Here is a 24,493-nt window from a genome sequence, read left to right on the forward strand (position 1 = left end):
ACTATTTGCTGGACCCCTACTCTGTGCCAGGCACTGATACAGAGAGATCAAGTTCTGGCCTTGGGGAAATAGATATTCTGGTTGCGGAAGAGCAGCCATAGAGGGGGAAAACAACAAGGTGATCTCCAGGGCCACGGAGCCAAGGGCTGTTAGCACCCTGGGGTCTGCTCTGGATAAGCTCTAGGGATGGGGGGGGTGGGCAGGGGAAGAGAGGATCTGAGGAAGGGGCAGGGTTGGGGCAAGCTGGGGGTGGGTGATAGGGTTGGGGGGACAAGGCAGGGACAGGAACTAGATCAGAACTGCAGGAAATGGTGACATCACCCCTTCCCAGGCTAGGCCCCCTGCCAGGCCCTTCTGACCAGCCCTGTACGCTCTCCCCCGCCCTGGTCCCATCCCGGGGAGCAGGTTTGACGCAGGCTCGGGCATGGCCACCATCCGCCACCCCACACCGCTGGCGCTGGGCCAGTTCCACACCGTGACCCTGCTGCGCAGCCTTACCCAGGGCTCCCTGATCGTGGGCAGCCTGGCCCCAGTCAACGGGACCTCTCAGGTGAGGCCCCACCGGTGCCCCCATTTCCAGCCCCCTCCCCACCTCTGCCCAGCCCCTGTCCACCATCCCCGGCTTCTCCACTCCCCAGGGCAAGTTCCAGGGCCTGGACCTAAATGAGGAGCTCTACCTGGGCGGCTACCCCGACTACGGTGCCATCTCCAAGGCGGGGCTGAGCAGCGGCTTCGTAGGTGAGCCCCCGCCCTGCCGCTGTGCCTGGCCGAGCCTCCGCTGGCTGGCTGGCTGGCTGGCTGGCTGGCTGGCTGGCTGGCTGGCTGGCTGGCTGGCTGGCTGGCTGGCTGGCGGAGCCCATGGGAGCCTGGGAGAGCGCTGTGGGGTGCGGGCTGGGGCTGGGCAGGCCTCCCGGCACCGCCCCCCTTCTCATCGTGGCCACCCTCCGCCCAGGCTGTGTCCGGGAGCTGTGCATCCAGGGCGAGGAGATCGTCTTCCACGACCTCAACCTTACCGCGCATGGCATCTCCCACTGCCCCACCTGTCGGGACCGGCCGTGCCAGGTAACCCCACACCGAACGTGCCACCTCACTGCCCCTGGCCACTGCCCTCCGCCGGGGCAGCCCCCGTGGGAAGTGGGGGAGAGCCAGGGGGTTCTCTGCCTGACTTCTGGGGGCGGCTTCACAGAATGGGGGCCAATGTCAGGATTCAGAGAGCAGCAGCTACGTGTGCATCTGCCCGGCTGGCTTCACCGGGAGCCGCTGTGAGCACTCCCAGGCCCTGCACTGCCACCCAGGTGTGTGACCCACCCTTCCGATCGCTGCCACCCCCGGGTGCTTGCCTCTGCCCATAGCTGCCCCTCCATATCCACCCATTGCACAGCTGACCATAGTACTTAACCACACTCTCACCCAAGGACTCGCCACTCCTCCCAGAGACTGACTTCCATCCCTGCCACCCTATCACCCACTGTGCTCCCCAAGTTCTCACCCCCGTCATTGGTGCCCAGCTACTCGTCCTACCGCCATCGCTGCTGCCAGGCAACCCCCCCCCCAGCCTCTCACCACCCCAGGTTCTTACCACCTTCCCATCTCTCACCAAGGCACTCAGCCCATGACCTGCCTCCCAGGTACCCAGCACCCCACACTGTTACCCCATCACTCCTGCACTCCCCTCCCATGCTGTCCCCCGCCCAGCCTCCTTGGTGCCCCCCTACCCCGCCGTCATCCATTCCTCCTGCCCAGTCTCCTGATGCAGTCCTCCCAGGCTGGCCAAGGCCCCCGAGTGCAGTAGGTAAGCCTGTAATGTCAGGACCCCACCCTCTCCCGGGCCACCTTATTGTCCTTCTTGCTGGCCCCTCTGTCCCCCAGAGGCCTGTGGGCCAGACGCCACCTGTGTGAACCGTCCTGATGGCCGAGGCTACACCTGTCGCTGCCACCTGGGCCGCTCAGGGGTGAGGTGTGAGGAAGGTGAGTGGAGCCGGACCTGAGTCCCCGGGGAGCCCAGGAGGCATGGGGGAAGCTGGGCAGGGACACTCTGTGGCCACAAAGGGCCCCGTGGATGGTAATATGAGTCCAGAGCCAGAGGGCCTTAGAGTCACCTGGCTAAGCCTCTGCCCAGCCTGAATCTCTCCCATGAGGGTCTGTGAAGCAACCCCCTCCCCACCCTGGAGACCCTTCCAGCCTGGTCTGCGGTGCCCGAGGGCAGGCGCTCCTGTGGTTGGCAGCTCCTAGCCAGCTGGTCCGGAGCCCCGGGGTCTGGGGCGGGCCGGGCAGGGACGCCGGTGCCCCCACTGCCCCTGGCTGAGCTGTGGTGCCGCAGGTGTGACAGTGACCACCCCCTCCATGTCGGGCACGGGCTCCTACCTGGCACTGCCCGCCCTCACCAACACACACCACGAGCTGCGCCTGGACGTTGAGTTCAAGCCTCTGGCGCCCGACGGCATCCTGGTGTTCAGCGGGGGGAAGAGCGGGCCTGTGGAGGACTTCGTGTCCCTGGCGATGGTCGGCGGCCACCTGGAGTTCCGCTACGAGTTAGGGTCAGGTGAGCACCAGACGCTGAAGGCAGGTGGGCTCTAGGTGCCAAGCTCTGCAACCCCCCTCGGCTCCCCAAGGCCCAAGGAGGGTTGGAGGAATAACTTCCGAAGTCAGACCGACTGAAGTCCCCTGTTCGCTCACGTTCTTTCGCTCCACTTGTGACTTTAAGCAAGTCCCCTAGGCCTCTGTCGGGTTCCTCCTGGACCACCCTATCCGCTCAAGTGCCCGTTGGGGGGGGGGGGCCCTCCGCGCACACCATCCCCGTCTGGCATTCCCCCCCCGCCCCAGGGCTGGCCGTGCTGCGGAGCCCCGAGCCCCTGGCCCTGGGCCACTGGCACCGAGTGTCTGCCGAGCGTCTGAACAAGGACGGCAGCTTGCGCGTGAACAGCAGAGCCCCGGTGCTGCGCTCCTCACCGGGCAAGAGCCAGGGCCTCAACCTGCACACCGTCCTCTACCTCGGGGGCGTGGAGCCCTCCGTGCGGCTGCCCCCCGCCGCCAACGTTAGCGCCCACTTCCGCGGCTGCATGGGCGAGGTGAGGAGCAGGGGAGAGGAGGGGAGGGTGCAAGCCGGCCCCTCCGCCCGCAGCGAGCCCAGACCGCTTCCCGTCGAGCCTCCGTTCCCTCTTCTGCGAAACGGGGGTAGTGACACCTCCTTCGAGGAGTGACCGCGCTGCCGGACGTCCCTGGCTCGCAGGAGGCATTCAGCTCAGGTGCCTCCCTCGCCGGTGCGAGAGTCCCTTCCGCTTAGGTTCCCAGCTCCCCTCCGCCGGGCCACTCGGCCTCTGGCCCCGGCCTGCCCAGGGCCCCCTCAGCGTCCCTGTGCCCACAGGTGTCGGTGAACGGGAAGCGGCTGGACCTCACCTACAGCTTCCTGGGCAGCCGGGGCGTCGGGCAGTGCTACACCAGCTCCCCGTGCGAGCGCCAGCCCTGCCGGCACGGCAGCACCTGCATGCCAGCCGGCGAGTACGAGTTCCAGTGTCTGTGCGCGGCTGGCTTCACGGGTGAGCCAGGCTGCCCGGCCCCGGCGGGGAGGGCGCGGGGTGCTGGGTGGCCGCCGCGGCCCCCGCCCGCTCACGGCGCCCTGGCCCGCAGGAGACCTCTGTGAGCACGAGGAGAGCCCCTGCCAGCTCCGTGAGCCCTGTCTGCACGGGGGCACCTGCCAGGGCACCCGCTGCCTCTGTCCCCCCGGCTTCTCTGGCCCCCGCTGCCAACAAGGTAACTGGCCTGGCTCCTCCCCACCTCCCGCTCGGGGCCCTGGGGCGCGGCGCACGGGACCCGCCGTGTCTCTGCCCGCCGACCGCACCTGCCTCTCCTCACAGGCCCTGGACAAGGCACGGCAGAATCTGAGTGGCATCTGGAAGGCAGCGGGGGCAACGGTACGTACTTCCTGTGGCCAGAGAGGCCCGTCTCCTCCTCGGCTTCCCGTCGCAGCCCCTCTCCCAGGGAGCCCACACTCTCAGTTCCGGCCTGTGAGCAAGACAAGGCCACGTGAGAGGCTCACTGGGCTCAGAGGGACAGAATAAAGAAGAGCCCGGCAACACAGAGCTGGCTCCTGCCCTGTACTTACGGGCTAGCTGAGCTGGCTCGGCGGCCCCGGCGTGCGTCCTTGAGCCACTCTGACCTCAGTTTCCTCCTCTACGTTCACACATGCTGTCAACAAACCCTTGCATGCCCATCCTCGCCCTGGAGGCAGGAAATGTAAGATGAACAAGGCAAGACCTTCCTTCTCAAGGATTCCACAGTCTATTTAAAAGCAATGATCGTTTCTTAAAAATCAGTGTTTATTGAACATTCGCAAATGCTGGGCCAACGGCTTTGTAGATACCCATCTTCTTATTTCCCACTAATGTGATAGGAGAGGTAGTGGCAGAGTGGCTAAGAACACGGGCTCTGGATTCAAATCCTAGCCCTGCCATCTACTAGCTGTGTTCCCTTGGGTGAGTCACATACCCTTCTGTGCCTCAGTTTCCTTATGTGTAAAATAAAGAGAAGTGACATCCTTCCACAAGGGTTGGATAAAAGTTTGTGTCAGGGTACAATTATTCAATGTACTTAAAATGCCTAGAACAATGTCTAGTCGACAGTGGGTACAGAACGTTAGCTTTTGTTAACATCATATCTAAACCATAGGATTATTGTAAGGATCCCTTTAAATGAAAGGATGCTTTCCTGTGACGCTCCCCGCACGTTGTTTGGCACATAGCAGGTGCTTGGGAAGCGTTCGCTGTTCGCATCATTGGGCGGAGGGTGGCCAAGCGTTCCCTACCCTTGTAGGCCCACAGGGACCAGGACTGGCATGTTGGCTGGGTCCAAGCAGGTAGGGCTGGGGATGCTAAAACCACACACAGTATGGACGTTGGGGCCTAAAGGTCCGGGTTGCCATGCTGGCTTCCGGCTTTCTGGGCAGGTCACTCACACCCTGCCCCCAGCCTGTCTTCACCTCTGTAGGATAGAGGGAACACAAAGGTTCTGAACCTTGTATGTGCCATGGACCTAGGTGACCAGCTCTCCCAGTTTGCTCAGGACTGAGGGGTTTCTCGGGATGTGAACTTCAGGAACTAAAACCAGGACAGGACTCAGCAAATAGGGATGATTGGTCACCCTATCTGGACCCTACGGACTACGTAAAATAAAACACATAGGATTTCAGAGGAAACCAATTGTACTGAAATAAGTTTCTCAAAATATTTAGAATTTTCTGATTTGTAACATATGAGCTTCTGTAGGAACACACTACATAACGAGATCGACTGGTGGCCCTAAGAGCTACCACAATTTCAGGAAGCCCTGAAGTGTCTGTAACCACTGTCACGTGATAAGGAAACGTGTTAGTGCCCCACTATGGCTCCTTGGCTTTGCTGCCCACATGCACAGCGGAAGGAACTGCTACATTTCAGTGAGGAATGAGTGAAGGTCGAGCTAGTGTCTGCCCGTCCAAGTTCACAGACCCCTGACTTGTGTCCATAGCCCCCTGGGGTCTCTGGAGACTGCAGAGGAACACACGTTGGGGTGGAGGTGGGGGTCCGGGAGCCCGTGCAGTGGCCGCTCCGTGCAGACGAGCAGGGGCCTCACCATCCCCCCGCGTCATCCCGCAGATGCCCCTGGGCAGTACGGAGCCTATTTCCACGATGACGGCTTCCTCGCCCTCCCTGGCCGCATCTTCTCCAGGAGGTGAGGCGGGTGTTGGGGGAGCTGGTGGGGCCAGCCAGGGGAACAGGAATCTGCACCTTCTTCCCCCTCACCCACCTCCTCCACTCCCAGCCTGCCCGAGGTGCCGGAGACCATCGAGCTGGAGGTTCGGACCCGCACGGCCAGCGGCCTCCTGCTCTGGCAGGGCGTGGTGAGTGTGGGCGGCCAGCCGGGTCTCAGGGTCCCCAGCCCCCTGGTGGCCAGGGCCGTGAGAGGGAGGAGGGCCGAGGCCACAGCGGCAGGGGCCTCGGCTCTCCAGACCAGGAACCCCAGCAACCCCGCGCTTCCCTGGCAGGACGTGGGAGAGGCCGGCCGTGGCAAGGACTTCATCAGTCTCGGGCTTCAGGACGGGCACCTTGTCTTCAGGTGGGTCCGGGCACCTGGCCCTTCCTCCCCCTCCCTGGCCGCCTGCACCGCTTCAGTTGGCTCCCCCTCTGCTCGGTGCCACGGCTCCTCCCACGAGAAGCTGCAGGCCCCCAGCCCCACATACCACCACCGTCTGCCCCAGCTCACACTGTCTTGGGCCTATGTGACTGCAGCTACCAGCTGGGCAGTGGGGAGGCCCGCCTTGTCTCTGAGGACCCCATCGATGATGGCGAGTGGCATCGGGTGACCGCGCTGCGGTAAGAGAGCCCGCCCAGGCCCTGGGGCGAGGGGCTCAGAGTTCCGGGGTGGGACAGGACGCCGCCCCCCATGTGCAGCAAGACAGGCTTTGAGCTCTGGGAGACAGAACTTGAAGCCAGGGTGGATGAAGAGCCCACCAGCCTGAACACAGACTTCCAGGGCGGGACATAACGCCATGGGGGTGCGGGGGGGGAGACAAGCACCCGAGGGGACGGGTGACGGCTGGGGGAGGTGCTAGGAAGCTGTGTTTGTGGGGCCAGATCTCATCCAGTGGGGGGAAGGAAAGAGTTCCAAGCAGGGGCAGGACTTCCTGTCTGGCATCTCTGTGCAAAGGGAGGGGGGCCTCTTGGAACCGGTGGTGAGGGGCCCACCCCCATTCCACCAACAGAGAGGGCCGGAGAGGCTCCATCCAGGTGGACGGTGAGGAGCTGGTCAGCGGCCAGTCCCCAGGCCCTAACGTGGCAGTCAACAGCAAGGGCAGCATCTACATCGGTAAGTCCCGGGCTCGGGCCTCAGTGCAGGCCTCGGGCACCCTCCTCGGGGCCAAGGGAGGGCATGGGGCCCCTGCAGAGCTAGGGCATGCCGCCTTCCTCAGCCTCTGGGCCCCGGGAGCTGACAAGCCCTGTCCTCTCCCCCCGCCCCCCACCGCGTCCCCGCAGGCGGAGCTCCGGACGTGACCACACTGACAGGGGGCCGGTTCTCCTCGGGCATCACAGGCTGTATCAAGAACCTGGTGCTGCACTCGGCCCAGCCTGGCGCCCCGCCCCCGCAGCCGCAGGACCTGCAGCACCGCGCCCAGGCCGGGGCCAACACCCGGCCCTGCTCCTCGTAGGCAGCCGCCTGCCCCAGACGGACTCCCAGGCGGCGTCCCAGCCCCACGACGTCGAGTATATTATTATTAATATTATGATGATGAATATTTTGTAAGAAACTGAGGCAATGCCACGCTTTGCTGCTACTGCCCTGGGCTGGACTGGAGGGTGGGCGTGCCACCCCCCCTACACAAACACACCTGGGCAAAGCCGCAGGCTGGTAGGTAGGGCAGGTTGGATGAGAGCCGGTGCCTCAGAGGGCCGCCGGGACTTGCGGTCAGACACGGCGGCCGAGTGGGCTCCGAACTGTCACCACCGCTCGAGAGCCCCTCCCCCCCCCAGAGCTGGGCTGTCCAGTCCAGCAGCCCTCGGGCCCCTCAGTCCCACAGGAGCCAGCCGCAGCCCACAGCCTGGTGCCTCCCCAGCTCCCTTTGCCAGGCAGCTCACCCCTGGGCAGGCCAGCCCGCCACCGCCAGCCCGTGTCCCAGCCCCTTCCACCTCTGCCTAGCCAGCCGGGCCCCCTGCCCCTGGCAGCCTCCCCCTCCCACCGAGCCCTCCTGGCCCGCATCCCGCCCCCCCGCCCCCCGCCCCCCAATGCCTGGCCCAGGGCCCCTGCCCTCAGGGGCGGCAAGGGAAACTCCACCCCAACTCTTCCCAGGAGCTGCTACAGGCAGAACCCAGCACTGAGAGGGTCTCCCCGCCCCCACCAGGCCATATCCCCCTCCCCCCACTGATCTGGAAGTGAAGGCCCAGGGGACATGGGGAGAGGAGGGCACTGGTGGTTGAAAAGAGTTAGTGCCTTGGGTGGGAGATGCCAGGACTCACGCCTGGGAGGGACAGGAAGGGGACATGACAGCCCTGCCCCATCTGTGGGGAGCCCGAGGGCCCATGTGGGGGCATGTGCCCTCTCCACCAGCAGCCCGCAGATGTGGGGTCAGGACGCCTGGCCTCCGTGTCCTAGAAGGGACCCTCCTGTGGTCTTTGTCTTGATCTTTCTTAATAAACGGTGCTATCCCTGCCACAGCGATTTCCTGCACCTCTGGCTGGGGCTTGACTCGGTGGAACCCGAGGGGGTGCTGGGGGGCGGGCAAAGCCGGGCAGGTGAGCACCGGGGGTGAAGCAAGGCAGCTGCAGGGGAGCGAGGCCCCTGCTCCCTGCCCTTCCCGAATCCAGCAGGGTGCCAGCGACCTCCCGAGCCTCGGGGCCGTTTAGCCCCCGTGTACCTCACGACAGCCACAAGGCAGGAGAGGAGCAGACTGAGTCTGCGGGTTTGGTGACGTGCCCAAGGTCAGGTGGCCCTCCTGGGGGTGGGGTGGAACGCGAAGTCTGTCTGACCCCAGAGCCCACTCTCCTGTTTCTGAAGCCACAGCCTCTAGGGCTGTCCTCCCCGACCCTGCAAGGCCGGCCCACTGGCCTGCAGCCCCCCAGGAGCCACCCGGCCCGGACACGGGTAACAGGCGGTGCAGCCGGGGCAGAGGCCGTGGGCACCAGCCCGCCAGGCCAGCCAGCGGGACGAGCAGTAGCCCCAGAGGAGGCCCACGAGGAGGCCCGCGGACACTAGGACCAGCGAGGAGACCAGCGCCACGCCTCGGAGCCGGGGGCCTGCCGAAAGAAAGGGAAAGCCCGCTCAGGCCCCGTGCCTGTCACGTGGGGAGGGACAAGTGTGACCTTGGTGGGAGGAGTGGGAGCGGATGGAAAGCAAGAGCCATCTACCTCCCAGAGGAGCTGCTTGTACCCTGCTGTTCCGGGGCCCGGCCTGCGAGGGGGGTGCTCTGGGCGGCCGTCTGGAGAGTTCCTGCAGACCTGAGAGCCGGGGGGAGCGTCAGGGGCTTGGACGTAGGGCCATCCGTTACTCCCCGCCTGGCTGGGCACCAGAGAGGGATCTGCAGCGGGAAATAATAGAGGAACACACAGAACTTTCCAGGGCTTGACTTGGGCTCCTTGAAGTTTCCCCAAACCTGTCTGAGTTTGTTACTATTAGTATTTCCATTTCACACATGAGGGAAGTGAGGCACAGAGAGGTTAAGTCACTTGCCCAGGTCACAAAGCCGGAAGTGCTAGGGGAGGACTTGAGCTCATGCGGCCCAGCTCCAGTGCCCAGGGTTTATAAATGGAGCTACTTCTCAAGAAGGGGGATGTGTCCAGGGGCACCTGGGTGGCTCAGTCGTTAAGCGTCTGCCTTCTGCTCAGGTCATGATCCCAGGGTCCTGGGATCGAGCCCCGCATCAGGCTCCCTGGTCCGTGGGAAGCCTGCTTCTCCCTCCCCCACTCCCCCTGCTTGTGTTCCCTCTCTCGCTGTCTCTCTGTCAAATAAATAAATAAAATCTTTAAAAAAAAAAAAGAAAGAAAGAAGGGGGATGTGTCTGTACTGAGCATTCTCTGGGCACCAAGCACCGTGCTGGGTGCTGGGCTCCTTACCTGTGGTATTTCACTTGGGACAACTCCAAAAGGTTAGGTTTATCAGCCCCTTCAGCCAGGTGTTTTTTTGCAGTAAACAACCTGTTCAATAGTACATAGCAGCCCTGTTCGCAGGATGTGGCATCTTAGATTCCCAGGAAGGAGCTTCCTGGGTGGCCTATTCTGGTCCCCCCTGCCCACAGAGGTCATTCCTGGTCATGCTACTCCCTGGCTCTATGACCTTGGGCAAGACATTTCTCCTCCCCTAAGCCTCAGTTTCCCCATACATAAAATGTGGGAGACAAGACTGGACAATGGTTTCCAAAGTAAGTCTTGAAGGTCCAACTCAGGTCCCTCGGTGGGACATCAGTCAGCCAGGGCCTGGGCCTCCATGTCCAGTTAAATAGGGCATCTTCCCTTTGCTGTCTTGATCCTCTTCAAAATTTCACTTAGGAAAAGCTTCCACCACTGAAGTATCATTTGGAAGCAGCTGGATTAGATCATCTCCAGCGTCATTCCGGCTCTAACTTGCTCTGATCCTCAGATAGTCTGGCCTACACGGATTCCCCACTGCTGTGCTTCACCTTATTCTCTCCCGCCATGCCCCTGCCCCCGGCCTCCCCACTGAGGCCCTGCCCCCGGGAAGGGGAGCTAGCCCTGGTTTCCCTCCTAGCTGCTCAGCAGGGCCCAGGCCGCACCCATCACTGACCTCTGCAGTCGGCTGGTGGCCCAGAAGCCTGGTCACTACCATCACCACAGTTGTCCACACCCCAGCGATCGCACACCAGGCTCGGGGGTATGCACCTGCCGTTCTGACAGCGGAAGTAGGCGCCAGAGGCTCCTGGGGCCAGGAGGGGAGGCATGAGATGAGAACCCTGAGCCAGCCTGTGACACACAGGGATGTGTAGCCCTATAGTGAGGGAACGTGGGAGCTGTGAGCCGCAGAAAGCTGCAGATGAAAGCATGGGTGGGTGTTCCGTGGGAGACAGGTGTGTGGTCACCAGGATGACGCTGATGGCTGACATTTACTGAGTTCCTATCCCTGTGCTGGGCATGGCTCTAAGCACTCCACTCACACCCCAGCTCCTGAAGTTCTCACAATAACCCTACATGATAAACACTGTTACTACCCCCATTTCAGAGATCAGAAGACAGGCCCAGAGACCTTAGGTCACTTGCCATCGGCTCTGCCTGGCCTTCTTTCCCCAAAGTAACTGCATGGCTCACTCCCCTCAGGTCCACACTCAAATGTTACCTGCCAGGGGGCCCCTGAGTTCCACGTGAGAATGGCACGCCACCCTCCCCCAGCGCTCTGATCCTCCTTGTCCTGACTTCCATCCCTCTGCAGCACTCCTCACCTCAACAGAACATGGATTCACTCGATTACGTGTTTATGGTCTGAGCCTCCCGCATAATGTCAGCTCAGAGAGGACGTGGACTCCTCTTCCGTTCATTGCTGTAGCCCTGGAGCCTAGAACAGCACCTGGCACATTGCAGGTGCTCCCTAACATTTGTTAAATGAATGAATATGCACGCAGGTGAACAAATTGTATGACTTGATGCGCAGGGCGTGCAGAGAGGTTGACTTACCTAGCATCTCATTCTGTGGAGAAAAGCTGGTGCAGGTGGGGTTGCCCAAAACCCTGGCTCAGGGGTGGGCGTGGGAATCAGAGCATTCCACTTCCTGGCCACGGAAATGGACACATGACCCACATGACTAATCAGATTTGGCCCTGGCACTTTTGCTAGAACCATAAGAAAAGATGCTCACTCTCCATTTTGTTGAGGTTAGAGCTATAATGGTGACCATGGACTTGGAGCTGCAGGGTCATCCTCCTGCCAGATAGAAAGAGAAGCTGCCTGAAGTGGAGGCCAAACAGACGCCCACAATGCAAAGACAGAGAGCAAGGAGACAGCGCCCAGGTGTCTTACTTGAACTGCTGGATGCAGCCATACCTGAACCAACACCTTAATATCCCAGTTATAGGAGTCCCTCCCCATTCTCTTTTGGCTAAACCAACTTGAATTGGGTTTCTTTTGTCTACAAAAGAAAACGAAGACTATATAGCAGGTATGTAGGTGTAAGAATGAATGTGAGAGAAAACACAAACAGTAGTGTGGTTATGTATGGGCGGTCATATGTGGGTGTCATATGTACGAGTGTGTGCATGAACCAGGCAGGCTGTGCCTGCAGGTGTGAGTGAAGGGGACTGTGTGTGTGGCCTGAGGGTGTGAAATGAACCTTTCTTCATTCAAATGACAAACTGATCTGAGGAAGCCAGACCTGTGACAGGGCCTCGTCCCTGCCTCCTTCTTTCAGGAGTTCAATCCTGCTAAACACAGAGCAGTGGCAACATCCCGGGCTCCCTGGCTGACAGCTGCACCTTGCAAGCAGGCAAGGCCACAGGGAGAAAGAGAGCGAGGGAAAAAGAAAGAGAGGGAAGGAGGGGTTAATTCTCAATCAGCCTGTGAGAGCTGTTTGCAAAACATCGTAGGCCCCTGGGCATGCTACAGCCTACAGGAGCCAGAAAGGAGACCCCAGGCACCACTGGTCTTGGCACTAAGGATTTAGGGTCCAAATTTCATATAGTTCCTCCCAGAGCCAGAGACTAAGGGGAAGAGAGAAAGAATCTAAAATCCAAAATTCAGGGGTGCCTGAGTGGCTCAGTCGGTTAAGCGTCCAGCTGTTGATTTTGGTTCCGGTCATGATCTCAGGGTCCTGAGATAGAACCACACAACGGGCTCTGTGCTGGGCCTGGAGCCTGCTTAAATTTCTTTCCCTGCCCCTGCCTCCCACCCCTGTTCTTGCTCATGCACACGCGCTCTCCCTCTCTCTCCAAAAAAAAAAAAAAAAAAAGTTTTTTTAATTAAAAAATAAAATAAAATCCAAAATTCAGGCCAGGCATCAGGCCAGAGGAGAAAAAGGTGGGGGCCTTGTCTAAAGAGACCACGGGACGGCCCGAGGGCTCTGCCCGACCAGCTCCGCTTTAAAGGGCTGTCCAGGGCCTGGCTCGTTGAAGTCTAGTCCCTGGTGAGCCCGTGCAGGCCCTCACATGGCCCCGTGCTCCAGTCTCAAAGTGCTCGCAACCCCATGTTCAAATCCCCAGCCTGGATATCTTGCCAACGGCGGCAAGAAAGCTTCTCTGTGCTTTTGGCGTCTTCTGGGTTTTGGCAGCTCGCCTGCTCGCCATCACCGGACACAGCCTCTGCTGCGACACAGGGGGGCGTCTCCGATCCTGGGGGAGCCTGCGGGGGCTAAAGCCTTGAACTCAATTTGAACAAGAGGACGTGCTCTAGCCGCTAAAGCCCAGCCGCTCCGCTTGTGAGCAGGGAGACCCGGGCCCTTTACCTAACCCCCCAAGCCTGTTTCCCATCCCGAAACACGAGCACGAGAAGACGGGCACGTGCGGCTGTGAGCAAGAGACAGACCTGGCACGCCAGGGGCAAAGGCAATGCGTAATAAACGATCATTAACTACTAGCAGTTCCCTTTCCTTGCTGAAGCGGGTATCTGTCACTTACAGTCACCGGAGACCCCGCTCAGCCCCTCTGCGTTCATCTGCAGGGCTGGCCCAGGACAGAAGAGCCGTGTGTGAACTTGAGAGTGTGTAAGTTGTATCTAAGCATGCAAAGTGATACTGTATGTGTATGAGGTGTGTGAGTGGGCAGCATGTCAGGCACGCGGGTTGTGTGTTGCAGTGTGTGAGGCACATGGGTGTGGAGTTGTGTAAATGAGTGCAAAGTTGTGGGTTATACGCACATATACGTGGGTGTTGGGATGTGAGGTTTGTGGGTGTGAGGTTGTGTGAATGAGTGTGCAGGGCGTGGGGACTGTGCAGTGTGTGAATGTGGGTGTTGGGGTACAAAGTGTGTGAATGTAGGGTCATGTGAATGAGGGCAGTGTGTGTGGGTGTTGAGGTATGAGGTGTGTGAATATGGGGTCGGTCGTGGGGGGGCGGTCATGTGAATGAGTGTAAATAGTGCATGAGTGTGGGTGTTGGGTGTGAAGCGTGGAGTGTGTGGGAGTTGGCACCGGGTGGGTGTGTGCGGGCGAGCGTCAGGGGCTGGTAGGGGGGCAGCCATACGCGGCCCGGGGAGTCAGATTTACGGGGTAGGCTCCGGGGGTCTGGATTGGCCGCTCCCGGGACCGCGCTCTGCCCGTTGCCAACCCCCACCCCGCCCACGCCCCAGCCCCCCACCCCCCCCATCCTCTGGCACTGCAGGGGCCACACCAGGGACCCCAGCCCGCAGCTGCCCCCGGCTTGGGGGCCCCGGCCCCGGCCAACAGCCCGCACCCACCCAGCCGGAAAGAGGTGGCTTCGCCCACGAAGTCCACGCGGGGCTGGCGGCCTCTCGTAAGCAGGCGGAGGCCCAGGAAGGGTCGGGAGGACGCCACCGGGGCGGGGATGGTCAGGCCGCAGAGAGTGGCCCCCAGGGGCCGCGGCGCCCCCGGCGGGCCCTCGTAGAATTGCAGGTAGGACCCGGGGGCGCACGGGCCGGCCGGCGCGGGGGAGGAGGCGTTGGGTGCCCGGGACGCTGGGGGCGCCCGGGCCGCCGCGGCCAAGCTGTAGACCAGGAAGAAGCAGAACTGGAAGCGGGTCCTGTCGCCAGCGGCCGCCGCCCGCATCCAGAGCCCGCAGTCGGTGTCCGGGGCCAGGAAGTAGAACCTGCGCGAGGCGGAGTGCGAGCGCAGCCGCAGCCCGGCCCCCTGCCACGTCTGCCCGCAGAGGTCCACCAGGTCGGCTGCAGGGAAAAGCACGGACCCTGGAACCGCGCGGCCAGGTTCCGAGCCCTGCCCGCTGTGTGACCCCAAGTAAGTCACTCACCCTCTCTGGGCCTCAGGTTCCTCATCGGTAAAATGGAATGATTGCCCGACCTCAGAACTTTTGTGAGGGTTGAATAATTTAATTCGGGCCTCAGTCTCTTATTCAAAAACGCTAGGATGTGTTTCAGAATTTTCCAGATTTTAGAAAGATAAGGTGGGTAATACAGGAGATTATGTTGCAGCCCTCCATGATCAAGCACATTTTCTAGAGCAAGTCTACAGACGTAACCCTAAGCAGGACAAATAAAGACAAGAACCAGCCTCCTATCAGTTCAAGTCAGGTGTTGCCAGTAAATCAGTTAAGAAGAATTTGGGCTTTCAGAGCTTTTCATATTTTGGAATTGAAACTAGAGGACTGTGGGCAGGTAAGGGTTCAGTGCTTAGGACAGTGCTGCGCATTTAATGAGTGTCACAGAAGTGTTAGCTATTATTAGTATCTTATCCGAGGAGGGGTAGACTCAACTGGGCACCCGCCCACCCCACAGCCTTTCCCTGTTGCTCCTTGATAAAAGAACCCTATTATCTCTCAGCTGTAGGTTGCTCTCTCCTGATCATTGGCCTAAACCAAACTTTGCAATCCTGATTTAATTTGCGGGGTTTAGGGATTGGCATGGGACCAGATTCTGGCCAATGAGATTGAAGAGGTGTGCTGGGGACTCCTGGGAAAGCTTTTCCTCTCTGATTAGAAAAAAAGAAAAAGAAAGAAAGAAAAGGGAGAGCCGTGTGATGAGGAGCCTCTTTCTTCCTGCTTTTGAAAGCAGTTGACTGAGGATGTGATGGCCAGCACTGTAGCAGCCATCTTGCTAGGATGAGGTCATGAGACTCAGGGAAAATATTGACATGGTTGAGCTGTTAAATTAACCATTTCTGGAATCACCTATGGCCACTCTCCCTAACTGAAATAAATCCATTTAGGTTAAACTCTGTTAGTTTGGTATCTGTTACTTACATCCCAAAACATCCTCACTGCTGCAGAGTTGTTGTGAGGATTGAATGAGATAATAGGCAAATAATCAAACTAGCTCTGATTTTTGTTAAGACGGAGAAGAGGAGGTGGCTTTTCTGGTGCATGGTAGGGGCACCAGTGGATCTTGAGGACCAACCAGAATGTGGGTTTTGGGGGAAGAAATTTGCCATCAGGGCTCAGGATGTGGGAGCCTTTTCTCAAATCTGCACAGACCTAGTAAAGCCAGACCCTGCCCTGGAGGCCCGCGGGGGAGGAGGGAGGTTTGGAGAGTGAATGAATTGAGTACCTTCTACGTGCCAGGCGCTAAATGTCTTACGCATTTATCTCATATGCACAGTAATAATAGTCCCTTAAGGAGCAAGGGCCCTTATTCCGACTTTGCTGCTGAAGAAACAGACCCCGAGAGGTGGAGCAGTGATGTCACTGAGAGTGTGAACACAGACCATCTGCCCCCAAAGCCCATGGTGTTGCTCATTCCCTCCCCCCACACACACACACACGCACACTCCAGACCCCTGTTTCTGGGTGACTTGGAGCTCCAGCCTCCCAGAGCAGTTTGGGGTACCAAACAAGACCAGGCACAAGGCTTTCCAGCCTCCTCCAAGTCAAGGGGTCCCAGCCCATCATGGGGATACGGTGTCTACGGGTGGTAGGCTCAGACTCTCCTGCGCACCCCAGCCAAGCCCCCTCCTGCTCACCTGTCTCCAGAGTAGATGCAGCCAGGGCAGCCGCCCCCAGCAGAAGCAGCCTTTGGGGCACCATCCAGGCCCTGCTGTGCCCAGCAAGGGGACAGACCTGCAGAATCCTCAGTTTGGGGTCTTTGGGGAGACTAGGGTATGGGGGCCTGGCAGACAGGCTGACAGGACACAAGGAGCAAGGGGAGGTAAGTCCACTAGCCGTCTGGTCTCTTTATAGTGATCTTTGTGCTCCAGATCCTTCTTCAGATCAGGATTGTGTCTCGGGTTGCCGTGGAGATTTGGGGCTGAGGCTGGAGCCTGGGGAAAGAAGGCTGGGAAGATGTCTACTCATTCCCTGCCAGACAGGAACCACGGAGACTCAGATCCGGTTCTCCCACAAGGCTTCTGGGAGGGGGACCCAGCGCCTCAGAGAGCTGCTACTCTCTGGATAAGTTGACACCTTAGGACTGAGCTTGAGGGAGGCCCAGGACATCAAAGGGCAGCTTTGAGGGCCCTATAGAGGCAGCGAGTGGCAAAGGAGCACTAGACCAGGAGTGCCTATCCCAGGGCCTTTGCACTCACAGTTCCCTCCACCTGGAGTGCTCTTCTCCCATAGCGTTCCATGTCTGGCTTCTTCAGGTCTTTCAGGTTTTGACTCACATGTCACCTCCTCGGACCACACTTCCCAGATCACCTTTCCATCTGAATTAGTACTCTCCCTCCTTGTCTCTCAGTCACATCTCCCAGAATTTATTATCTTAGCACTCGCTCGAATTACTGGGCTGACTGATATCTTGTGTATATTATATTGGCCCCACTAAAATCGCGTTCCACAAGGGTCTTGTTGATCTCTGAACCCCCAGGTCATAGCACAGTGCCTGGCACAGGGCAGGCCTCCAGAAAATAAGAATAAATAAATAAAAATAAGAATAAAAATAAATAAAAATAAAAATTTAAAAACAAATAAAATAGTATTGAGCACATGACCTCTCTTTTGCTGGGTTCAACTTCCCCATGTAGAAAAGAAAGGACTTGGATCATTTCAGGATTTTCCAAAACTTGTTATTAGACCAGTGTTTTTCATGGGGCATGGGGCTGGCTCAGTCAGTGGAGCATGCAACTCTTGATCTCGGGGTTGTGGGTTTGAGCCCCACGTTGGGAATAGAGATTACTTAAAAGTAAAATTTTTTTAAAAAAAGAACAATTTTTCAGAAGTTTTCTTACATGGAAACTTTTTTTTTTTTTTAGATTTTATTTATTTATTTGAGAGAGAGAGTGTGCATGAGCGGGTGGGAGGGGCAGAGGGAGAGGGAGAAGCAGACTCCCTACTGAGCAGGGAGCCCAACATGGGGCATCCCAGGACCCCAAGATCATGACCTGAGCTGAAGGCAGATACTTAACCAACTGAGACTCCCAGGCGCCCCTACATGGAACCTTTAATATATAAATGATAATTCTAACTTCATAGGTTTGCTGTAAGGATTGAGTCACATGATACAAGTGGGATACTTAGAATAGTGTCTGTCACATTGTAAAGTGCCCAGTGCATGCTAGGCTGAATGATGACTCTTAATATCATTACTTAAACAGGTGTACCACGTTTCAAGAAGTGCCCAGTTGTAACCTTTGAGATACCACCGCGGAGTCCCAAGACTCTATGGGAAGGTTAAAACCACTGGCCCTGGGGTACCTGAGTGGCTCAGTCAATTGAGCATCAGACTCTTAGTTTTGGCTCAATCATGATCTCAGGGTCATGAGATCAAGTCCCGTGTTGGGCTCCACACTCAGCGCGGAGTCTGCTTGACATTCTCTCCCTCTCCCTCTGCCCATCCCCCCACTTGTGTGCTCGTGCTCTCTCGCCCTCTCTCTTCCTCTCTATAAAACAAAAACAAACAAACAAAAAACAGCCATGGGTCCCAAAACTCTCTAACGGCTGTCCCTGCCGGAGCTGACATTCGATGCTACCTTGTACGCCATCCCAGCCCAGGCCTGGGGGTTCTGAGAGGACATGAGTTGGCTTCAGCAGACGTAGATTTACCATGAAGCCTGTGAAGCTTAAGCTTTAGGACACATTCCTTGTATGGGGTTATATGTCTTATAAAAGTTGCAAAAGTAGGATATTCTAACCACAATCAGACCACTGTCTCTTTCTACCCCGTCTCCTCCAACACACCTCGCTTCAATGCCATGGGTGTTTTTGGACTCTCACTTGCTAAAGGAAGGTTGGTTTGGGTTTGGGTTTGAAAGGATGTATGAATGGGGTTCTAGCTTCTTCCGGGTCTAGTTTTATTATTTCTGAATGCTCCAAAATGGCTTCTGCGAATATTCCTCATGCTCATTGTACTGTCCTCCCCCATGTTGTGATATGGAGGTGCAGAATCAGAGACCCTTATCATGCCTGGCCCGTCTGCTATGAGGGTGTTGGAGCTGAAATAAGGTTTGAAATGTATGAAGCCAGAAGCTACTCTGTGGAAAATGCTTCCAAACCTTATAGCTCACATATAAAAGGTGCTTGATAGAGGTTATCCCAAGTTTGACAACAATCCTTTTTTTTTTAAGATTTTATTTTTAGGGGCGCCTGGGTGGCTCAGTCGGTTAAGCATCTGCCTTCGGCTCAGGTCATGATCCCAGGGTCCTGGGATCGAGCCCCACATTGGGCTCCCTGCTCGGCGGGAAGCCTGCTTCTCCCGCTTCCACTCCTCCTGCTTGTGTTCCCTCTCTCGCTGTGTCTCTCTCTGTCAAATAAATAAATAAAATCTTAAAAAAAAAAAAAAAAGATTTTATTTTTAGGGGCACCTGGTGGCTCAGTTAAGTAGCTGCCTTTGGCTCAGGTCATGATCTCAGGGCCCTGGGATGGAGCCCCACATTAGGCTCCCTGCTCAGCAGGGAGTCTGCTTCTCCCTCTCCCTCTCCCTCTGCACCCCCCAACCCCCTGCTCATGCTCATTCTCTCTCTCTCAAACAAATAAAATATTTTTTAAAATTTTTAAATATTTTATTTTTAAGTAATCTCTATACTCAATGTGGGGCTTGAACCCAACAACAATCCTTAAGAACATAAATAACCATATCAATAATAAAATGCAAAGCTGAAGGAAAAAAATCTAAATAATCACTAATAAAAAACTAATTCTGTCATATTTTTAGCGACCACTTCTTTTTTTTTTTTAAGATTTTATTTATTTATTTGAGACAGAGAGAACGAGAGAGAGAGCACATGAGAGGGGGGAGGGTCAGAGGGAGAAGCAGACCCCCCGCCGAGCAGGGAGCCCGATGCGGGACTCGATTCCGGGACTCCAGGATCATGACCTGAGCCGAAGGCAGTCGCTTAACCAACTGAGCCACCCAGGCGCCCTCTAGCGACCACTTCTTAAGTGCAACATTCCAGACACTGGCTGTAAGCTCACCACATGCTTAATCACACACAGTCATCACAATGACCCCACAGAGAAGGCACTCTTATGGGTCTCATTTAAATGATGACAAATCTGAATACAGATAATGATAATAAGGTTGGTAAGTAGAAGAGTAGAATATTCCCCCCACATCCCATTTCCTAGCTGTGTGACCCTTGGGCAAATGACTTAACCTCTCTGTGCCTCAGTTTTCTCATCTACAAATTAGGGACAATACTATAGTATCTTATCGGCTTATTAGGAAGATTAAATTAAAAGAAGGATGTAGGGGCATCTGGCTGGCTCAGTTGGTAGAGCTTGTGACTCTTGATCTCAGGGTCATGAGTTCAAGCTCCACATTGGTCATAAAGCTTACTTAAGGGGCACCTGGGTGGCTCAGTCGGTTAAGCGTCTGCCTTCGGCTCAGGTCATGATCCCAGGGTCCTGGGATCGAGCCCTGCATCGGGTTCCCTGCTCCACGGGGAGCCTGCTTCCCCCCTCCCACTCCCCCTGCTTGTGTCCCCTCTCTCTCTGTGTCTCTCTCTGTCAAATAAATAAATAAAATCTTTAAAAAAAATTTTTTTTAGGGCGCCTGGGTGGCTCAGTTGGTTAAGCGACTGCCTTCGGCTCAGGTCATGATCCTGGAGTCCCGGGATCGAGTCCCACGTCGGGCTCCCTGCTCGGCAGGGAGTCTGCTTCTCCCTCTGACCCTTCCCCTCTCCTGCTCTTTGTCTCTCATTCTCTCTCTCTCAAATAAATAAATAAAATCTTTAAAAAAAAAAAATTTTTTTTTAAAGATTTTATTTATTTGCGAGAGAGACAATGAGAGACAGAGAGCATGAGAGGGAGGAGGGTCAGAGGGAGAAGCAGACTCCCTGTTGAGCAGGGAGCCCGATGTGGGACTCGATCCTGGGACTCCAGGATCATGACCTGAGCCGAAGGCAGTCACTTAACCAACTGAGCCACCCAGGCACCCTAAAATCTTAAAAAAAAAAAAAAAAAAAGCTTACTTAAAAAATAAGGGGCACCTGGGTGACTCAATCAGTTAAGCATCCAACTCTTGATCTTGGCTCAGGTCATGATTTCATGGTCATGAATTCGAGCAATGCATTGGGCTCCATGATGGGTATGAGCCTACCTAAAAATAAATGGGGCACCTGGGAGTGTCAGTTAGTTAAGCATCTGCCTTCGGCTCAGGTCATGATCTCAGGGTCCTGTGATTGAGCCCCATGTCCGGCTCTCTGCTCAGCGGGGTGTCTGCTTCTCCCTCTCCCTCTGTGCATGCTCTCTCTTCCAAATAAATAAATAAAATATTTTAAAAAAATAATAATTATTTTAAAAGAAAGCATTTAAAAATTAAAAAATAAAAGAAGGATGTAATTTCCTTTTTCAAATATCACTAACCTCTGTTACAGGCATTGGAGATATTTCAGGGAACAGAATAAACAAAAACTCTACTCTTGTAGAACTTACATCCTAATGGAGGTTAAATGAGTAAAATGTGTAATGCATTGAATAGTAATAAATGCTTTTTAGCCTGTGTTGTTCCTGATTTTATTTATTTTTTAATTTATTTATTTTTATTTAAATTCAATTAACATATAATGTATTATTGCTTTCAGAGGTAGAGGTCAGTGATTCATCAGTCTTGCATAATACCCAGTGCTCATTACATCACGTGCCCTCCTTAATGTCCATCACGTAGTTACCCCATCCATGAATAGTGATAAATAAGAAGAAGAAAAAACATAAAGCAAGGTGGGAAGATGTGAAATGTCAGAGAGCTGCTGAAATTTTGATAGGGTATCCTGGGAAGGCCTCATGGAGAAGGGTCTTTTGAGTGAACATCTAAAGGAAATGAGGGAGCCAGCCATGTAGTTATTTGAAGGAAGGGGGAAGAGCAAATGCAAAGGCCCTGAGGCAGGAGCATGCCTGACACAAGCGACAACAGTATGGAGCGAATGCAATTACGGGGAGAGTGACAGGAGATGAGTTAGATCAGTGAAGCCCTAGTGATCATCATAAGGACTTTGGCTTTTTTCTCCAGCTGAGACAAGAACCACTGGACAGGGCCAAATGCTACAGAACCAGATAGGAGCCTATTTTAATAAGTCTAGAAAAGATGGTAGCCTGAACTAGGATGGCAAGAAGTGGTCAGATTCTGGACATATTTTGAAGGTGCAGCCAATAGGATTTGCTGACAGGTTGGACTTGGGTGTGAAGGAAAGATGAGTCAAGGATGGCGCCCTGAGTTCCAAGCTGGCATGTGGAAGGATAGCATTGTCATAACTGGGATGGGGGAGGATGAGGATCTCAGCTTTGGATTCATTCTGATTGAGATGACCATTAGACTTTCCAGTGGAGATGACAAGTGGCAGTTGGATCTCCGAGTCTGGAGTCCAGGGGGTGGGGGTGGGGGGGCTGGGGATATAATTTGGGGAGCAGTGGCTTGTGGATGGTATGTAAAGCCACATGATGGGGTGAGTCTGCCATGGAGTGAGCAGAGGAAGAAAAGAGGAGAGAACCAGCAGCCTTGGACAGGGCCCCAACCCTTTTCCTCGAAGAATATGTCTGGTACCCATGGGTCTGGAGAAAAATGTCCCCTAGGGGGCAGTCAAAGCCAATTTGAGGATGAGGAACTGCTCTGTACATCCTAGAAACGGCCGCTGGGTGGTGGTGGGATGCCCCTCAGCTTAGAGGACGGCGACGGTGGCAGCTCCATCCCGAAACTAAGCACTGGGCATCTCAGGTCTGAGTCCTAGGTGTCTTCCCTACACATTCAGGGAACCGTAGATAAGGACGGTTGTCCTGCCCAATTGCCATGTCCTACTTTTTCTGTCCAATAGGTCAGCAAGCCCGGATCATCTCAAAGGGCTCTTTCCCTCAGACCCTCTCTGAGTCTGGAATATGGGCTGAATGCTTCTGCACTGAGGATGTCACACCTCATCTGTCATTCTTTCCTGCAACTTACAGTTTGATAAGCTACTAGTAAATAACTATTCATTGATGCCAATTCCAAGCCTGGGGCCTTGAACACCTTCACTCCAGAAAAACCCTGAGGCAGGTATAATCATCTCCTTTTATAGATGAGAAAGCCAAAATCCAGAGAGATGAAGGGACCTGTTCAGGCGACGTGATGGCCCAAGCATGGGAGTGCCTGTCATACCACGAGATATGGAGTGGAAAGTGGCCTCCCTAAAGGCAACCACAGGAAGAACTCTGGCAGGTAGAGGGACAGACAAGGCAACTCAATATGATGAATTAACATCAGTACAATTGCCAGTAAGTCAGAACTCATGCAAAGGACATCCTGAAGTTATCTTGAATTATGATCCATGGGCAGTAGCCAATGGCCTAATAATTTGGTGCCCCAAATGGAAAAATAGATAGCTGTCTAATAAACAACCAGTATGGAGAAAACCAGCATGGGAGAACATACATCAGGTTTGACCGTCTAACGTAACAGGGGATCATGTCTCAGCACCTAGAAAGGTAAAACTCAAGAAGCAAAATACAATTAGAAAGTAGAGAAATTAACGGGAAAGATAACGTCAAAAATGGTTAATTGACAATATTCTAGCTAGGTGGGGTCCCCAAACAAATGGACAGTTGGGCACAAACCCATCAATGAAACGATGAGGGAGAGAGGTGGTCCTAAAACAGCACATACTGAAACATTGTCAAATCGGTCACCCTTTCTCTGTGTCAGTTGACAACAGAAAAAAAAAAGGGGTAGAGTCTCTCCTTCGCTCCCTTGTGGTGTATCCAATAAACTTGTAGCTCCTTTGTTCTGCCTCCAGCGAATTCTTTCACCACCCGCACCACCAGCTTCCACCTGCTTGAGTCGCCCCAGATCTGGGGGCCCCCCATCCAATCGTGAGAGAGAAGGACAGTATGCTCTTTTTAAATCTTAAAAAGAGCTAACAGAAGATGCATCTGGTAGACAGAAGATGCTGAAGCCATGACTGGGTCACCAGGAGACCAGAAATGGCTGTGGTGGGTACTTCTCGGGACTGGGGTTTACACAGGCACACAGACACCTACAGTATTGATGAAGCGCCCCCCCCACCCCCTTCCCCTCCAGGCCACAGAATCAAACCAGGAAACAAACTTTACAGTAAGGCCATGGGTCTAGGCCAGTAAGAAGAAAATCTGATGCCTCATAATCTGACAGCAGCAGGAATGGTAAAAAGTATAACAGGTTACTAAGGAAACACCTAAATCCAGCCTGGGGTGAAATAAATAGAAAATGGAACAGTGTTCTGGCAGAATAAATTGTCCAAATTACATAATAAACAACTGTCCTGACAGCCTAGAGCTGTGCAAACAGCCAAAATACAGTCCTACAGGGGCACGTGGCTGGCTCGGTCAGTAGAGCATGCGATTCTTGATCTCAGGGTCACGAGTTTGAGTCCCATGCTGGGGGTAGAGATTACTTTAAAAAAAAAAAAAAAAAGAGGTGCCTGGGTGGCTTAGTCAGTTAAGCATCTGATCCTTGATCTCAGCTCAGGTCTTGATTGAAGGGTCCTGAGTTCAAGTCCCACGTTGGGCTCTGTGCTAGGTGTGGAGCCTACTTAAAAAAAAAAAAATAAAGAGACAATGGATGGGGGCGCCTGGGTGGCTCAGTTGATTAAGCAACTGCCTTCGGCTTAGGTCATGATCCTGGAGTCCCGGGATCGAGTCCCGCATCGGGCTCCCTGCTCAGTAGGGAGTCTGCTTCTCCCTCTGATCCTCCCCCCTCTAATGCTCTCTCTCTCTGTCTCATTCTCTCTCTCAAATAAATAAAATCTTTAAAAAAAAAAAAAAAGAGGCAATGGATGGAGCTATGTCTCTGTCTTCCTGCTTGGCAAGACTCTGTGCCATGGACATTTAATGGGACTCTTAATATAACCCCAGTGATTGGATACATTGCAACATTACCAAATACTTAAGGAATATGCTTGTTTGCTATGATTCTGATACTGATTCAGGTCTGTGGTAGCAGAGGTGTGACCGAATCAGGGTGTGAACTGTAGGGCAGATGTGTTTGTAAATGATGTCTCAATTCTGGACACAGCTTCTTCTTTTTTTTTTT

The 24,493-nt window shown here is 55.2% G+C and overlaps 2 protein-coding genes across 10 annotated transcripts in view; one reads left to right on the forward strand and one right to left on the reverse strand.

Moving 5' to 3' along the window:
* Window positions 1–8,181, forward strand: part of HSPG2 (heparan sulfate proteoglycan 2) — a 101,231-nt gene extending 93,050 nt beyond the window's left edge. For 8 of the 9 annotated variants that reach the window (XM_064589792.1, XM_054513087.2, XM_064589794.1 and 5 more), the window contains 16 exons: window positions 406–550; window positions 639–738; window positions 953–1,062; window positions 1,187–1,295; window positions 1,870–1,968; window positions 2,321–2,542; window positions 2,824–3,068; window positions 3,365–3,536; window positions 3,628–3,750; window positions 3,855–3,911; window positions 5,631–5,706; window positions 5,797–5,875; window positions 6,020–6,090; window positions 6,264–6,347; window positions 6,737–6,840; window positions 7,008–8,181. In XM_064589792.1, coding sequence (XP_064445862.1) covers window positions 406–550; window positions 639–738; window positions 953–1,062; window positions 1,187–1,295; window positions 1,870–1,968; window positions 2,321–2,542; window positions 2,824–3,068; window positions 3,365–3,536; window positions 3,628–3,750; window positions 3,855–3,911; window positions 5,631–5,706; window positions 5,797–5,875; window positions 6,020–6,090; window positions 6,264–6,347; window positions 6,737–6,840; window positions 7,008–7,180 — 1,969 coding nt within the window. In that variant the 3' untranslated portion in view covers window positions 7,181–8,181. Of the gene's footprint in view, window positions 1–405; window positions 551–638; window positions 739–952; window positions 1,063–1,186; window positions 1,296–1,415; window positions 1,846–1,869; window positions 1,969–2,320; window positions 2,543–2,823; window positions 3,069–3,364; window positions 3,537–3,627; window positions 3,751–3,854; window positions 3,912–5,630; window positions 5,707–5,796; window positions 5,876–6,019; window positions 6,091–6,263; window positions 6,348–6,736; window positions 6,841–7,007 lie in introns of those variants that run through there. The other variant, XM_064589795.1, reaches the window with a different exon arrangement.
* On the reverse strand, window positions 7,157–14,407 carry LDLRAD2 (low density lipoprotein receptor class A domain containing 2). Its single transcript, XM_064587557.1, has 5 exons — window positions 14,383–14,407; window positions 13,856–14,299; window positions 10,263–10,398; window positions 9,560–9,573; window positions 7,157–9,024 (listed from the first exon to the last, which is right to left on the reverse strand). Exons 1-5 carry the CDS (start codon window positions 14,405–14,407, stop codon window positions 8,870–8,872), a joined length of 774 nt encoding a protein of 257 aa, XP_064443627.1. The 3' UTR covers window positions 7,157–8,869.
* Between the last annotated feature and the right edge of the window lie 10,086 nt (window positions 14,408–24,493).

The sequence above is a fragment of the Mirounga angustirostris genome, unplaced genomic scaffold (genome assembly GCF_029215605.1).
Source record: "Mirounga angustirostris isolate CCGP_5_RB_7025 unplaced genomic scaffold, mMirAng1.0.hap1 SCAF_4, whole genome shotgun sequence".
Classification (NCBI taxonomy): Eukaryota; Metazoa; Chordata; class Mammalia; order Carnivora; family Phocidae; genus Mirounga; species Mirounga angustirostris.

Excerpts from the sequence above, each read along its gene's own strand:
- LDLRAD2 (XM_064587557.1), bottom strand. The coding sequence starts at position 14,407 with ATGAGGAACCTGAGGCCCAGAGAGG. Across the intron at positions 14,300-14,382 it reads GAACCTGAGGCCCAGAGAGG|CCGACCTGGTGGACCTCTGC; the intron begins GTGAGTGACTTA and ends TTTTCCCTGCAG. Across the intron at positions 10,399-13,855 it reads AGCCACCTCTTTCCGGCTGG|GAGCCTCTGGCGCCTACTTC; the intron begins GTGGGTGCGGGC and ends TCCTGGCCCCAG.